General features: G+C 48.1%; 1 protein-coding gene across 1 annotated transcript in view; it reads left to right on the plus strand.

Annotated features, from left to right (window-relative positions):
* LOC119969953 (coiled-coil domain-containing protein 152-like) overlaps nt 1-17,133 on the plus strand; it is a 101,146-nt gene that overhangs the window by 17,788 nt on the left and 66,225 nt on the right. Inside the window, exon 2 of the mRNA XM_038803920.1 lies at nt 3,690-3,795. Coding sequence (XP_038659848.1) covers nt 3,690-3,795 — 106 coding nt within the window. The remainder of the gene's footprint in view (nt 1-3,689; nt 3,796-17,133) is intronic.

The following is a 17,133-nucleotide window of genomic DNA, read 5'->3' on the forward strand; positions in this document are numbered from 1 at the left end:
GCGTATGGGAATCTCTGATCGCCTCCAGGGAGAAACTGTCCAGGGATACCGCATCCCTGCATCCCCCCCCACCCCCCTCCCCACCCCCCGCTACACCCCATCCATCCACCCTCCCACAACTCCCTCCGTGATGCATACCTGCCGCACCACAGGGTGCCGGCCCTGGGTTGGTAGTAAGAGCGCGTCTGGACCATGGGGTGGGGGATGATGACAATCCGCTCTGCGATGGGCTTTGGTGCTCATCAGGAATAGAGGTGGCCTTCTGTGATTCCCGCCCTGTGACCTGGGTCCCCATTGGCGGCCGTCCACTATGGCAACTGAGCCTGGATAGGCCCGGCTGCTGTTTGGGTGCCCCAGGTGGTGTGGTGGTGCCCTGTTCTTCCTGCTGCCCACCAGATGTTCCAGGGACAGGAGTGGGGGAGGGTCCGAGGTGCTGCGGTGTTCTGGCACCTCACCTGTGGGAGTCACCGGCACCGGCCCCATTACCACCTCCTCCCTCAGAGTGCCCGATGTCCCCCAGGCTACTGTAAGGGATGGGGTGCGAGCGGAGCTATCCCCTGAGGCACCCCCACCACCTAGCGCTAATAGTCCTGGAGGCCCTACCAGTCCTGGGCTGCATGCTCGCGCCATGGAGCACAGGAAATGGACCATCGCCATCTGAGACTGCGCCACATCACGCTATGACTGTGCCACCACCACCTGGGTCTGTGTCACATCAGCCAGTGACTGCGCCACCTCCCTCTGTGTCACAGCAGCCACGTAGGCCAGCACCTGGGCAATGCCGCCAATGTTCCCAGCCATTGCCTGCTGTGACGGCCATGCTCAGAAGCACCGCTGTGATGTCCAATTGGCTCTGGTCCAGGACAGGGTTGCCGCCTGACAGGCAGCCATGTGCCTGCACACAATGCCCCAGGCCTTAGACATGCTGATCCATAGCTGTGTGGTGCTCACCAGCAGATCAGCTGTGTGGTGCTCACCAGAGAGTGTCCCAGGAGCCTTTTCGTTAAAGTGCCTGACCGAGGTGAGTGTCTCTGGGATGGTGGAGGATGTCGGAGAAGCTGTGATGGGAAGTCAGTTTAATCCCCGAACCCGAGCTCCGGGGTGCCCAGAGCCTTGGGTGGAGAGCTGATCTCCGAGCTGCTTTCGTCGTCAGCGCTTGGCTCACGAGGTGGGGGAGGCTCCGGGGCTCCGGCTGTGGAACTGGCTGGGGGCGGGGCAGCCAGATGGACCCATCCCATTTCCAGCAGATCCTGCGAGACACAAGACAAGTCGCAAGATTAGACTGTGGGCCGGGGTGATGGGGGGGGGGGGGGGGTGGCGGAGTGGGGGTAGTGTTGATGAGGGTGGGGGTGAGGGTGGAGTGGGGTGAGGCTGGGGGTGAGGGTGGAGGTGAGTGGGAGTAGTGAGGGTGGTGTGGGGGTGAAGGTGGGGGTAAGGGTGGTGTGGGGTGAGGGTGGGGGTGAGGGTGGTGTGGGAGTAGTGAGGGCGGTGTGGGGTGAGGGTGGTGGGGTGAGGGTGGTGTGGGGTGAGGGTGGGGGTAAGGTGGTGTGGGGTGAGGGTGGAGGTGAGTGGGAGTAGTGAGTGTGAGGGGTGTGTGGGATGAGGGTGGCGTGGGGTGAGGGTGGTGTGGGGTGAGGGTGGTGAGGGTGAGGGTGGTGTGGGGTGGTGGTGAGAGGGAGTAGTGAGGGTGAGGGGGGTGTGGGGTGAGGGGGTGTGGGGTGAGGGGGGTGTGGGGTGAGGGTGGTGTGGGGTGAGGGTGGGGGTGAGGGTGGTGTGGGAGGCAGTTCAGAGGAGGTTCACCAGATTGATTCCAGGGGTTGACGTATGAGGAGAGTTTAGGCTTAAAGTCACTGGAGTTTAGAAAGGTGAGAGGGGAACTGATTGAGGTGTATAAAATACTGAATGGGATAGATAAACGTAGGCCAAATGTTCCGCTTTGTTGGGCAATCTCGAACGAGAGATCTCTTAGAAAACAGTGGCAGGATCGGACAGAGTCAGCATAGATTGATGAAGGGGAAATCATGTTTGACAAATCTGCTGGAATTCTTCGAGGATGTAACGAGTAGAATTGATGAAGGGGAGCCAGTAGATGTGGTGTATTTGGACTTTCAGAAGACTTCTGACAAAGTCCCACATAAGAGATTAGTGTTCAAAATTAAAGCACATGGGATTGGGGGTAATGCATTGAGGTGGATAGAAAACTGGTTGGCAGAGAGAGGGAATTAATGGGTCTTTTTCAAATTGGCAGGCAGTGACTAGTGGGGTACCACAGGGATTGGTGCTGGGGCCCCAGCTATTCACAATATATTAATGATTTAGATGAGGAAACAAAATGCAATAACTCTAAATTTGCAAATGACACCAAGTTGTGTGGGAGGGTGAGCTGTGAGGAGGATGCAGAGATCCTTCAGTGTGATTTGGACAAGTTGAGTGAATGGCAGATGCAGTATAATTTGGAGAAATGTGAGGTTATCCACTATGGTGGCAAATACAAGAAACACGTAAATTAGGAGAGTGGAATGTGCAACGAGACCTGGGTGTCCTCGTGCACCAGTCGCTGAAGGTAAGCATGCGGGTTCAGCAGGCGGTAAAGAAGGCAACTGGGATGTTGGCCATCATTGCCAGAGGATTCGAGTAGAGCAGCAGGGAAGTCTTGCTGAAATTATACAGGGCTTGGTGAGGCCACACCTGGAATATTTTCCGCAGTTTGGGTCTCCTTATCTGAGGAAGGATGTTCTTGCTCTCGAGGGAGTGCAGCGAAGGTTTACCAGACTGATTCCTGGGATGGTGGGACTGACATATGAGGAGAAATTGAATCGGTTAGGATTGTATTCACTGGAGTTCAGATGAATGAGGGGGGGGGGGGGGGGAGCTCATAGAAAACTATTCAATTTTAACAGGACTGGACAGGGTAGATGCAGGAAGGATGTTCCCGATGGTGGGTGTGTCCAGAACCAGGGGTCACAGTCTGAGGGTACGGGGTAGGCCATTTAGGACAGAGATGAGGAGAAATTTATTCACCCAGAGAGTGGTCGGCCTGTGGAATTCATTACCTCAGGAAGTAGTTGAGTCCAAAACATTGAATAGTTTCAAGAAGCAGTTAGATACAGCACTTACTGCGAAAGGGATCAAAGGATATGGTGGAAAGCAGGATTAAACTATTGAATTAGATGATCAGAATGAATGGCAGAGCAGGCTTGAAGGACCGAATGGCCTCCTCCTGCTCCTGTTTTTTCTATGTTTCTATAGAGATTAAGCGGTGGTAGATTAAGAACTGCGGTGAGGAGGAACTACTCAGAGGGTGGCGAATTTGTGGAACTCGCTGCCCCATTGTGCGGTGGTATCTGAGTCATTCAATGGCTTCAAGAAGGAGATAGATATATTTCTGATTTATAAAACGGGCTAAAGATATATGGGCAACATGTGGGGAGATGGATCTGAGATGAGGAAGAAATCAGCCATGATCTGATTGAATGGCAGAATTGCCGACTTCTGCTCCTTGTTCCTAAGGTCCGATAATTTGCATTTATATAGTGTCATAAAGACAAATTTTGCTCTCAGAATGTCATAATACAGAGTGCGAAGAGCAATTTTTATACAAAAGACTGATCTTCACCAGTCTGCTATTAGTAATTAGGACGTACAATTTTGTGCTGGAGTTACTTTAAGTATATCTTTACATCCCGCAGAAAATAGCCGAAACTCAGGGGAGAAACAATCTCTTGGAGATTCAGCTGGAGGAAGCAAATCGTTTGGTCAAACTAACACAGACTAAGGAAAACTGCATGAAAGAAGGTAACTGGAGTTGGGCTTATTTGTTTGCAGCCTTCCCTTGAGTTTTGCCTTGAGATCTCGTAAATGTTTTGGAGTAATTGAGGAATTTGTTTCATGGTCTTTATAATACACCATCCAAAGCAGCTGGTGAGAGATTCATAAGCTGGGACTTTTGCACCTCTGACAACAGAAGTAAGTGAGATATCGGCGACAATAATAAGTCACTGAGGTGAACTACAAGTTTAGAATAGAAAAGAACAGAATATTGTCTGAATAAAGTATTTGAGTTACACTCTTTGGGGATTAATTTGGATAACCCTGAAAATGTGTCTGGGGATCACGACACATGATTAAACCATGTCAGTCGAATGGAATGAGGGATTCTGGTATCTTAGATTTAGATTTATTGTCACGTGTACAGAGGTACAGTGAAAAGCGTTGTTCTGCGTACAGTCCAGGCAGATCATTCCACACATGAAAAACATAGAACATATGATGGATACACAATGTAAATACATAAACATCGGCATCAGGTGAAGCATACAGGGGTGTAGTATTAATCAGCTCAGTCCATAAAAGGGTCGTTTAAGAATCTGATAACAGTGGGGAAGAAGCTGTTTTTGAGTCTGTTCGTGCATGTTCTCAGACTTTTGTATCTCCTGCCCGATGGAAGAAGTTGGAAGAGTGAGTAAGCCGGATGGGAGGGATCCTTGATTATGCTGCCCGCTTTCCCCAGGCAGCGGGAGGTGTAGATGGAGTCCATGGATGGGAGGCAGGTTTGTGTGATGGACTGGGCGGTATTCACAACTCTCTGAAGTTTCTTGCGGTCCTGGGCCGAGCAGTTGCCATACCAGGCTGTGATGCAGCCAGATAGGATGCTTTCTATGGTGCATCTGTTAAAGTTGGTAAGAGTCAATGTGGACATTCCGAATTTCCTTAGTTTCCTGAGGAAGTATAGGTGCTGTTATGCTTTCTTCGTCATAGCGTTGACGTGAACAGCCGGAAGATCTCGCCCTTTGCCATTTTTTCTGAAGAATATGCCAAATACACTTCTCTCATTCATTTTTTTGTGTTATTCATTCTTGGGATGTGGGAGTCACTGGCTGGGCCAGCATTTATTGTCCAACCCTAATTTCCCTTGAACTGAGTGGTTTGTTTGGTCAATTCAGAGGGGGGCAGTTAAGGGGCCAACCACATTGGAGCCACATGTAGGCCAGACCGGGTAAGGACGGCAGATTTCCTTCCCTAAAGGACATTAGTGAACCGGATGGGTTTTTACGACAATCGACAATGGTTTCATGGTCACCTTTAGACTTTTCATTCCAGATTTTATTGAATTCAAATTTCACCATCTGCCCTGGTGGGATTCGAACATAGGACCCCAGAAACCTTAGGTCTCTGGGTTACTAGTCTAGTGACAATACCACTATGCCACCACCTCCCCCATTGTGTCCTGGACCCAATCATCTTCAGCTCCTTCATCAACAGCCTTGCTTCCATCGTAAGGTGGGAAATGGGAGATGTTCGCTGTTGATTGCACAGTGATCAGCACCATTCACAACTCCTCAGATACTGACTCCAGTCAGAGACCTTGCATTCTTTCGCCGTTATCTCGTGGTTGGGTTCAGCAGGAGAACCCTTGGTTTCAGTCTGTGAATTAACAGCAGGGAATGTTTTAAAACTCATTCATTTTGGGGCTCTCTATCATTGGGTCCCCTTATTTGAGGAACAATGTAGTTGCATTAGAGACAGTTCAGAGGAGGTTCACTAGATTGATTCCAGAGATGAGAGGTTTCATTTGTGAAGAGAAATTGAGCAGTTTAGCCCTATACTCTCTAGAGTTTAGAAGAATGGGAGATCTAATTGAGGTCCATGAGATGATAAAAGGTATGGATAAAGTAGACGTTGAGTAGATGTTTCCTCTTGTGGGGCAATCTAGAACGAGAGGCCATAGTTTTAGGTTCAGGGGTAGCAGATTTCAAACAGATGAGGAGAAATTACTTTTATCAAAGGGTCGTGACACTATGGGATTCACTACCCCAGAGTGTGGTGGATGCCGGGACATTGAGTAAATTTAAGGATTAGATTGCCATGATACCCTGGGCAAGCGCGCGTCAATTCCAGCCCCCCATGACCCGCTGTCACAACACAATGGAATTATCCAAGAATTCTTAGAAAAATACCCAAAGTCTTTGGCGCTTGTCTGCCCAGTAATTACAGTCACCAGGTTTGTAAATGTAAACACAGTTACTGTTTATTTATAACAAGACCTATAATAATATATGCAGTAAATACAACTGGTTAACTATTATCTAGGGGCAGCACGGTGGCGCAGTGAGTAGCACTGCTGCCTCACGGCGCCGAGGTCCCAGGTTCGATCCCGGCTCTGGGTCACTGTCCGTGTGGAGTTTGCACATTCTCCCCGTGTTTGCATGGGTTTCACCCCCACAACCCAAAGATGTGCAGGGTAGGTGGATTGGCCATGCTAAATTGCCCCTTAATTGGAAAAACTGAATTGGGTAATCTAAATTTATAAAACAAAAACTATTATCTAATTCCTAATTCACCACTTTAATTTGCCCCCCTACCCCACCTCACCCAACACAAGACAGACAATCGCAAAGGGGTAAAAATATAAGTAAAAGGAAAACAAACTTTTAGTTTCAGATGGTGGTTTCCAGCACCTCACTCCTCTTCAATATTTGTTTTCAGTTTGTGATTTTTATTGTAGATTCTTTCTGTTCTCTAAAGTTTCAGAAATACCGCACTCACAGACTTGCTGAAGAGAGGTTCTGGTCTTTGTATGCAGCCTGTCATGGTTTTCCTGTAGATAGATTCATTCAGGTGCTCTGCAGTTTCAGAAATACAGCCCTTCTGGAGGGTGCATGGAGGAGAGAGTAGAGCTTTGTGATTTGAGGAGACAAACTGGAACGCCTTGAAAATCATTCCATTGGGATAGGATCCAATCACCAGCTGTTACCGGGCAGAGTTCAGTCTTTTGGGCCAATTCATTGGTCACCAGCCAATCAATCAAACCCAGTCCCGCCCCATCTCTCTCTCTGGTGCCGACAAGTCTGCAGCTCCCGTTCAAACAAGCAGAGACTGGCAGAGTGTTCTCTCCTCTAACTTCTGAATTCTACAGCTTGACTTAAAGATAAATGTCCATTAATCATAGAATAGAATTGTTTTTTTTACAGCGCAGAAGGAGGCCATTCGGCCCATCGAGTCTGCACCTGCTCTTGGAAAGAGCACCCTACCCAAGGTCAACACCTCCACCCTGTCCCCATAACCCAGTAACCCCACCCACCACTAAGGGCAATTTTGGACACTAAGGGCAATTTATCACGGCCAATCCACCTAACCTGCACATCTTTGTGACTGTGGGAGGAAACCGGAGCACCCGGAGGAAACCCACGCACACACGGGGAGGATGTGCAGACTCTGCACAGACAGTGACCCAAGCCGGGAATCGAACCTGGGACCCTGGAGCTGTGAAGCAATTGTGCTATCTACAATGCTACCGTGCTGCAAATGAAAACAGTCGGAGTCTATTCAACCTCTCCGCATAGCTAACACCCTCCAGACCAGGCAACATCCTGGTAAACCTCCTCTGCACCCTCTCCAAAGCCTCCATATCTTTCTGGTAGTGTGGCGACCAGAATTGTGCGCAATATTCCAAGTACGGCCTTACCAAGGTTAAATACATCTGCAGCTTGACTTGCCAGTTTTTATACTCGATGCCCCGTCCAAAGAAGGCAAGCATTCCGTATGACTGTGGGAGGAAACCGGAGCACCCGGATGAAACCCACGCACACACGGGGAGGATGTGCAGACTCCGCACAGACAGTGACCCAAGCCGGGAATCGAACCTGGGACCCTGGAGCTGTGAAGCGATTGTGCTATCCACAATGCTACCGTGCTGCCATGGATCAAAAAGAATAAGGGCAAAATAAAAGAAAGAGGAAAAATGGAAATAAACAGGAAGGAACCTTAGAAACCTCTTTCCTAAAATAATGAAACATCTGGGCAAGGATATTTCATTCCGAGGTATGCAAGACATAGATCACAAATACACACACACCAATCCATCCCCATTATATAAGTTCCCTTCCCAGTCTCTACATTGGTAACTAGTCAGCTCTTAAACCCGTGACATAGCATCCACATTCACATCACCTTTTTGGGGAATGTGTACAATTTTAACATTGAACTGTCGTAAATAATAAACTCTGGCGGAATAAATTTGCGTTCTGGATTTTAAACTTCTCTGTAGTCACAAGTGTATTAGTGTCTGTATAAACTAAGATCTGTTTATTGTCATGTCAGACATACACTTCAAAGTGCTGAAGGGCTCGTAGGAAGGCTAAGGCTTCCTTTTCAATGGGGGAATACGTTCTTTGGCACGGACTTTGTTTTTTCAAACAATAACCCGCTGGTCTCTCTATTCCTGCATCGTTGCCTTGGAGTAGCACTGCCCCAACCCCCAGGTCACTCGCACTTGTGGCCATTTTAAATGGTCTGGAAAGTCCGGGCTGGCCAACACCCTTCAACCTTGGCCTTCAACCTCCCAAATTCTACTTGGTGTTTGTGGACCACAGCATTTTTGCTTGTTTCCACAACATGTCCAACATACACTCAGTCTCTAACTGAGCCAGTCTCTGTGGTTTTAGTCGATACAAATATGGCTTTATTGGTTCAGAATTTCTTATGTATACATTACGAGTAGTTAAGTTTTGGGCAGCACGGTAGCACAAGTGGATAGCACTGTGGCTTCACAGCGCCGGGGTCCCAGGTTTGATTCCCTGCTGGGTCACTGTCTGTGCGGAGTCTGCACGTTCTCCCCGTGTCTGCGTGGGTTTGCTCCGGTTTCCTCCCACGGTCCAAAGATGTGCAGGTTAGGTGGATTGGCCGTGCTAAATTGCCCTTCGTGTGCAAAAAGGTTGGGAGGGGTTGTTTGATTGCAGGGGTGGGGTGGAAGTGGGGGCTTGAGTGGGTCGGTGCAGAGTCGATGGGCCGAGTGGCCTCCTTCTGCACTGTATGTTCTATGTTCTAATTAATGGAGTGCCCGCAGGTATTTTCCTACAACTCTGTCGACACTTTTTAAGTATCTTTATTATATGAAAAAAAAATGAAAATCGCTTATTGTCACGAGTAGGCTTCAATGAAGTTACTGTGAAAAGCCCCTAGTCGCCACATTCCGGCGCCTGTCCGGGGAGGCTGGTACGGGAATTGAACCGTGCTGCTGGCCTGCTTGGTCTGCTTTAAAAGCCAGCGATTTAGCCCAGTGAGCTAAACCAGCCCCTGTGAGCTAAACCAGCCCCTGTTATATCTTCTCTCTCTTCTTCTGTTGATAGGTTTGCATCTTTGGTTTTAAAATTCCCTCTGATATCTTTGAATAGTGCCTTGTGTTCACTCTCTTCTTCAAAATCAGAGACAACGTGCTTCCCTTGGTCAGGAACCTGACTGCCCAAATGAGAAAGGGCCCCCTGAATAAGTTTCTTCTGCATTTCTGTCTCTCGTACATTGCAGCCAGTCTTTCCTGATTGTCTAATGAATGTTTATTCACATTTCAAGGATCTCCCACAGCCAAACTGCAAGCAGTGTTGTCAATGGTGCGAGCAATATTTGGTTTATCTTTAATCAATAAAAACTCTTCAACCCCTCCAGCTTTACATTCTGTCCTTTCCTTCACATGGTTACTTTCAGCAGGGTTCAATCTTCGCCAAGTTGGTTGGCTATATATGCACCTTTCTTTGTTTTACATCTTATACCTCTGGAACAGAGTCTGCGTAATCACAGCCCTTACTTCCATTTAGTGATACGGACTGAAACAATTTGTGCTTTCTAAATTTCAACTGTTCTTCAGAGAATGGCATGTTATTGGCCCCATGAAGTTTCTGGTGTTTGCTTACAGATGTGGTGGCAGAATCACTAGAGGGTGGTATGTTGGCACAGTGGTTAGCACTGGTGCCTCACAGTGCCAGGGACCTGGGTTCAATTCCAACCATGGGTGACTGTTTGTGTCGAGTTTGTGCATTCTCTCCGTGCCTGCGTGGGTTTCCTCCGGGTGCTCCAGTTTCCTCCCTCCATCCAAATAATGGCAGGTTAGGTGGATTGGCCATGGTAAATTGTCCCTTCGTGTCCAAAGGTTAGGTGGGGTTTTCGGATTACAGAGATAGAACATAGAACAGTACAGCACAGAACAGGCCCTTCGGCCGTCGATGTTGTGCTGAGCAATGATCACCCTACTCAAACCCACGTATCCACCCTATACCCGTAACCCAAGAACACCCCCCCTTAACCTTACTTTTTAGGACACTACGGGCAATTTAGCATGGCCAATCCACCTAACCCGCACATCTTTGGACTGTGGGAGGAAACCAGAGCACCCGGAGGAAACCCACACACACACGGGGAGGACGTGCAGACTCCGCACAGACAGTGACCCAGCCGGGAATCGAACCTGGGACCCTGGAGCTGTGAAGCATTTATGCTAACCACCATGCTACCGCGCTGCCCCATAGGGTGGGGGAGTGAGATTAGTTAGGGTGCTCTTTCAGAGGGTCGGTGAAAACTCGATGGGCCAAATGGTCTCCTTCTGCATTGTCGGGATTCTATGGTTCTTCATCCACATTCCTCTTAATTTTGAAAAGGAATCTGATTATTATTACTGATTATTTCACCTCTTTTGCTATTTTCTTCCTTTACCTTGAAGAGGCAGTGTTGACCTTTAAATGTATCTGTGCGGAATCATTCTCATAGAGACAATTTCATTAGAACCAGCAGAATCAGATTCACTACCATTGTCATTTGAGATGTGATAAATGTCTTTCAACATTTCTTTCTTTGAGCCTTCAATGCCCAATGAGTTTTCTTAATTCTCACATGTTCTTCCATTGGTATCTCATGTGCTATCTGCAATACTTCCCTCAGACTCTCTGTAATCATGGATGAAGCCAAGACCTTCACTGCTGCCTAATCATTCCCCAAAAATAAGTTTACTTCCCCACCACGAATTTCTTAACCATTCCGACCACTATTGGACCCGGCACTAAATTACACTCCAATTGTACTTTATACAATGGAACTGGGATACAATCTCCACTTATCCCATTCACTAATACCTTAGCTTTCAAAGAACAATACAGCACAGGAACAGGCCCATTAGCCCTCCAGGCCTGCACCGACCATGGTGCCTGATTAAACCAAAATCAAGTGCACTTACAGAGTCCGTATCCTTCCATTCCGACCTTTCATGAGCTCTCTGGAGAGAAAACCAAATCCTCTGCAGCGAGAGATTTTGAGTTGCCCTGTGCCACTTGCGATAGTTTTGGGTTTGGCTACCTCAGTTGAGGAAAATGGGGTAATTGTTCCCTTGGACAAAAGCTCTGCATATTTCTCCTCTCCCTCATTTCTCACACCTGCTCCCACAACAGTTTTCACCTCAGGTCTTCTAAGTCCAGTTAAAGCGACAGTCTGCCCTGTAGTATTTTTGTTCCCTTTTCAGAATTCTCCCACAAATGGGGGTGGCACGTTGGTGAAGTGGTTAGCACTGCTGCCTCACGGTACGGAGGACCCGGGTTCAATCCCAGCCCCGGGTCACTGTCCATGTGGCATTTGCACATTCTCTCCGTGTCTGCCTGGGTCTGACCCCCACAACCTAAAGACGTGCAGGCTAGATGGCTTGGCCACGCTAAATTGCCTCTTATTTAAAAAAAAATTATCTCCCACAAATTCCATGGGCTTTCCTTGCAACTTCCAACATTCTGAATGAATGTGTCCCACCTTGTTACAATGTTAGTACCTTGGCTATCGAGTCTCAATTTCATCCTCAGTACCTTCCTGATTTGAGGAAGAGATCTCGGAGCATTCCCAGTTATCTATTCTTTACCTTGGCTACGTGCCTTCCTTTCACTCTCCCACTTCCTATCCTTTCAAAATTATGGGGGTGACGGAACAAAGATTTAAATTTATGAATCAGCACATAACCCGTCAGCCATAATTGCTGCCTGCCGAGAAGCCGTCACCCACTGCTCTTCAACATGGGTTCTTATTGTAGAAGGTAGGGAATTCTTAAATTCTTTCAGAGCTTCATAGATAGTTGCCCAATGCACGAGCAGTGGCAGAGACCGGGGGCGGGATTCTCTAAACCCGCGGCAGAATATCCACGCCATCGTAAATGCGTTGTGTTTTACGACGGCGTGAACGGGCCGATCCGACGAGCCCAATACTCGTACCCACCTATCAAAATTATTCTGCTTAACCCTTTGGAATTCACCATATGTCTGTTCCGGCTGTCCTTCAGCTCCGAAACGCTTGACTATATGTTTCGGGAACCGATTCAGATGCATCCAGAATAGCCTTTTTTTTTAGCTCATCATAATCCTTAGACACCCGCTCTGACAGGGAAACATAAACTTCCTGTGGCAGCCCCGTCAATTTATTCTGTCTGGGTAATGTCCACTTTTCTTTTGGCCACTCCATTTGAGTTCCTAATTTCTCAAAAGCACGAGAAAGTTTCCACCTCCTCCTCTTCGGATTTTTGGAAGAGCTGTATAAATTTAAACATTTCGCCACTGGGTTCGTTATAAGCTCCCTTCTTATTTCTGGCAACTCCCCTGTCACTTCTAGTTCCTCAATCCGGAACTGTCTCTCTTGGCACAGGTGCACAATGCGGGGCACAGTGGTTAGCACTGATGCTCACCGCGCCAGGGTTCCAGGTTCGATTCCCGGCTCGGTTCTCTGTCTGTGCGGAGTCTGCACGTTCTCCCTGTGTCTTTGTGGGCTTCCTCCGGGTGCTCCGGTTTCCTCCCACAAGTCCCGAAAGACGTGCTTGTTAGGTAATTTGGACATTCTGAATTCTCCCTCTGTGTACCCAAGGCGCCAGAGTGTGGCAATAGGGGCTTTTCACAGTAACTTCATTGTAGTGTTAATGTAAGCCTACTTGTGACACTAATTAAAATTATTATTATTATTTTGTTTCTTCCTCATCGCTTTTTTTCAATCTCTCAAATTCCAACCTCCTCGTTTCCTTTTCTTTTTCCTTTCCTTTCTGCTTCATCTCCATTTCTTTTTGCTTCATCTCCATTTCTTTTTGCTTTATCTCCATTTCTTTTTCTATTCTTTTTAGTTCCCTTTCGTGCTCGAAATGCGCCGGAGCCCTCTCCAGCTCCATATCCCCACCAGAAATTGCCCTTGCTGCTACACTGCTTCTTGGGCTCTCCTGTGTTCCGAGCAGCTTTTTCAAATTTAAATGCTGAACAATCACATCAGTTATCTCCACCTTCCGAGCTCCAGCTGGTACCTCGATCTTTAATGCACCTACCAATTCGACTAGCTTGTTTTTTTGAAGCTGTTTTAACTAAACCAGAGACAAGTCATCCACCTGAAGAAAATGTTTATTAGCTTCCAGGGCTGTCCTGTTATATGACTGCAAGCCTGGGACGGGATACTCCATCCCGCCAGACCCACTTTGTGATGTGCCGCTCCCCTGCCGGCAGTGGGATCCTCCGTCCCAGTAGCCAGCCAATGGGGTTTCCCATTGTGGCCAACCCCACGCCGTCGGGAAATCAGCGGGCAGGAGTAAGCCGCCGGAGAAGTGGAGTGACCCCCCTCTCCATACATCCTATCCACCACATTCTCCACCTCGCAGATGCTCCACAGGGTCCCCAGCCACCGCTCAAGCTCCGAAACCTGGGCTTCCAGGTGCCGCAGCTGGATGCACTTTATGCACTGCAAATGTTCCGGGCTTCCCACATCGAGCAAGAGGAGCAAACCAAGACTTTGAGCTCTCCTACCATGACTTTCCCCTTTATATTAAACCTTTGGAAGATGTTTGATATTAGATTAAATCTAATTCTGTACGGCCCTTCTTTCCTTCTCCTTGTTGCTACCAATTATAGCCCTCACCGATTATAGACCACAAAAACGTTTTTTCAACTCTAAGTGGCAAAATTTTTTAAGACTTACCAACTACTTGCCAATCAGCTCTCTCCCTTATAGCCTCAGCTGCAGGGCAAGAACACTCTCTGAAGATTTACAAGTTACAAAACAAGGAGAAAAGGCAAAGCACACCTCTTCCCACTCTGCACCGAATTCCCAGGTTTAAGCCTCACCCCGGATATGGCGGGATTCTCTCAGCCCGGGGCGGGATGGGGGATCCCCACGACCGGCACGAATCGCGCCACGCCGCCCCGCCGGCACGCGATTCTCTGCAGAGAACGCGGTTGGCGCGGTACCAGTTGAGGGTCGCTCTACGCAGCTGGTTCGCCGATTCTCGGCCCGGGATGGGCGAAGCGGCCATCGTGAAGAAGCCGAGTCCTGCCGGTGCCGTCCACACCTCTCAGCCGGCGGGGCCCACCAAACGGCGGGCCAGCCTCTCTGGCTGGGGGCGTCCTTTCCTACGTGCCAGCCCTGTAGTCCTGCACCATGTTGCATCGGGACCGGCGCGTTGAAGGAAGCCACTGCGCATGCGCGGATCCCGCGGCGCCCAGCTCGCGCCGGGATTAGCAGCTGGAGCGACGTGAACTGCTCCAGTGCCGTGCTGGCCCCCTGTAGGGGCCAGAATTAGTCGTCGGGTCGGCCCGTTCACGCCGTCGTAAAACACAACGCGATTACGACAGCATGGACATTCTGCCGCGGGATTAGAGAATCCCGCCCCCGGTCTCTACCACTGCTCGTGCGCAAAGCTCACTGTCTCTAAGGCTTCTGCTGTTTTGAGCCCTCAATATCTGCCACAAGCCGCCCTTTTTCTCTTTATCCAATGCTGCATATCCCTCGATATCTTGGTTCACTGGATTTGTTGGTCCCACCCTTATTCTCCTCACAATAAACAATAACATTTTATTAGCTTTCCTAATTACTGCTGCACCTGTATACCAGCCTTTTGTGATTAATGCACTAGAACACCCAGATCCCTCCGCATCTCACAGCTCCACAATCTCTCTCCATTTGTAGATGGAACTTTGTTTCCACATCAGTCAATGATTGTTGCAATAATCAATATTGAGGCTTGCTTTATATTCCAACTGTATGGATTGCATATTAATCCCGTGAGCTATGATGGTGGGATTGGAATCCATGCCCCCAGCACATTCCAATGACATAACTACTGTGACATCAGCCCCCCCCCTCCCCCCCCTCCCCCCCCCCCCCCCCCCCCCCCCCCCCCCCCCCCCACACCCCTTCTCCCAGATTGCGTCCAGTATCAAGGGGCATGGAGGACTCTGACCTTTGCACAGAGCTTGGAACCCATCCTTCTCAACACACAGGGGGACCCAAACCTGATGCAGTACCTGATTACTGACGTCTCCGCTTTCATTAAAAGTCTTTGAAGGTGGCAACACAAGTGGACAAGGTAGTCAAGAAAGCATACGGAATGCTTGCCTTCATTGGATGGGGCATAGAGTATAAAAACTGGCAAGTCATGCTACAGTTGTATAGAACCTTGGTAAGGCCGCACTTGGAATATTGCGCACAATTCTGGTCGCCACACTACCAGAAAGATATGGAGGCTTTGGAGAGGGTGCAGAGGAGGTTTACCAGGATGTTGCCTGGTCTGGAGGGTGTTAGCTATGTGGAGAGGCTGAATAGACTCAGACTGTTTTCATTTGCAGCACGGTAGCATTGTGGATAGCACAATTGCTTCACAGCTCCAGGGTCCCAGGTTCGATTCCCGGCTTGGGTTACTGTCTGTGCGGAGTCTGCACATCTCCCCGTGTGTGCGTGGGTTTCCTCCGGGTGCTCCGGTTTCCTCCCACAGTCCAAAGATGTGCAGGTTAGGTGGATTGGCCATGGTAAATTGCCATTAGTGTTGGGTGGGGTTACTGGGTTATGGGGATAGGGTGGAGGTGTTGACCTTGGGTAGGGTGCTCTTTCCAAGAGCCGGTGCAGACTCGATGGGCCGAATGGCCTCCTTCTGCACTGTAAATTCTATGATATCAAAATTCTATGATTAGAAGGACGGAGGTTGAGGGGTGATCTGATTAGAGGTCTACAAGATTATGAGGGGCATGGATAGAGTGGATGGACAGACACTCTTTCCCAGGGTGGAGGGCTCAGTTTAAGGTCCGTGGGACAAAGTTTAGAGGAGATGTGTGAGGCAGGTTTTTACACAGAGGGTGGTGAGTGCCTGGAACGCGTTGCCAGGGGAGGTTGTGGAAGCAGATACATTAACGGCGTTCAAAAGGCATCTTGACAAACACATGGATAGGATGGGTATAGAGGGATACGGCACAAGGAAGTGATGAGGGTTTTGGAAAGGTTGGTATCATGACCGGTACAGACTTGGAGGGGCCGAAGGGACTGTTCCTGTTCTGTAATATTCTTTGTTCATTCTTTGTCTGAGACATCAGAGAGAATCAACCCCCTGCACTTCTTTGAATAATTTATGTACATATCTTGGTTTAATGTTTCATTTCAGATGTGCGAGATTTCCATATGTGTTTCAGTGCTTAAACATTACCATAATTCATGGATTCACTCCAAAATAAATTATTTTCGAATGGAGTAGATTGTAGTAATCGTTCAGCCGGCTGTGCACAGAACACATCAGTTATCTTTTTGCCATGGAACATTATTTTTGGCAGAGTTCGAAATTTTAGATTTTTTACATATTGTGCCAGTGACTAGAAAGCTCAAGATACAAATAACATTTTTTGGAGGCTCGTACATTTCTCTTTTAACCATTAATTTTGTTATTTTTTTTCTCAAAATGTTTGATTATCATTAAAACGTGATTAAGTGGTTCATGGAACCACAACAGTACTTTGCCCAAATGATATTTTTCACACGTGAGCCTAAATATTGATGATTAACAGGCGATCTTCGCTGCTTCAACTCTGATACACACGATTCTCTGCCAGCTATCTCTGAGATATCTCTGACTCAGTGACAGCACTGACTGTTGATTTAGAAGGTCGCGAATTGGAGACATATTTCAAAGCCTTGAGCACAGAATCTTTGGCTGACATCCTGATACAGGATTGACGAGATGCCGCTCGAAGCTGGACATGCCGCCTTCTGGAGAGAAATTAAACTGAGGAATGGATTGTCCTACGAGGTGGATACAAAAGATCAATTGATATTATCCCTAAAATTAGTGCGGGAGTTCAAGGCGGTTATCCTCGCCAATTTTTAACTGATCTTTGATGTTTGTGCGAGCTTGTACAAATTAATTGCCATTCCTACATTACAACTGTGACTATAAAAGTATCTCATTGGCTGTAAAGGGCTTTGGGATCCGTGAGGTTCTGAACGGTGCATTATTATTAATTCAATGATTCAAGGTTCATTAAATGAACAAGGATATTAAAAGTTGCAAATTAGCAAGTAAATAAAACATTGTACCATGTTAACAAT

Source organism: Scyliorhinus canicula, chromosome 8 (assembly GCF_902713615.1).
Source record: "Scyliorhinus canicula chromosome 8, sScyCan1.1, whole genome shotgun sequence".
In the NCBI taxonomy this organism is placed as follows: Eukaryota; Metazoa; Chordata; class Chondrichthyes; order Carcharhiniformes; family Scyliorhinidae; genus Scyliorhinus; species Scyliorhinus canicula.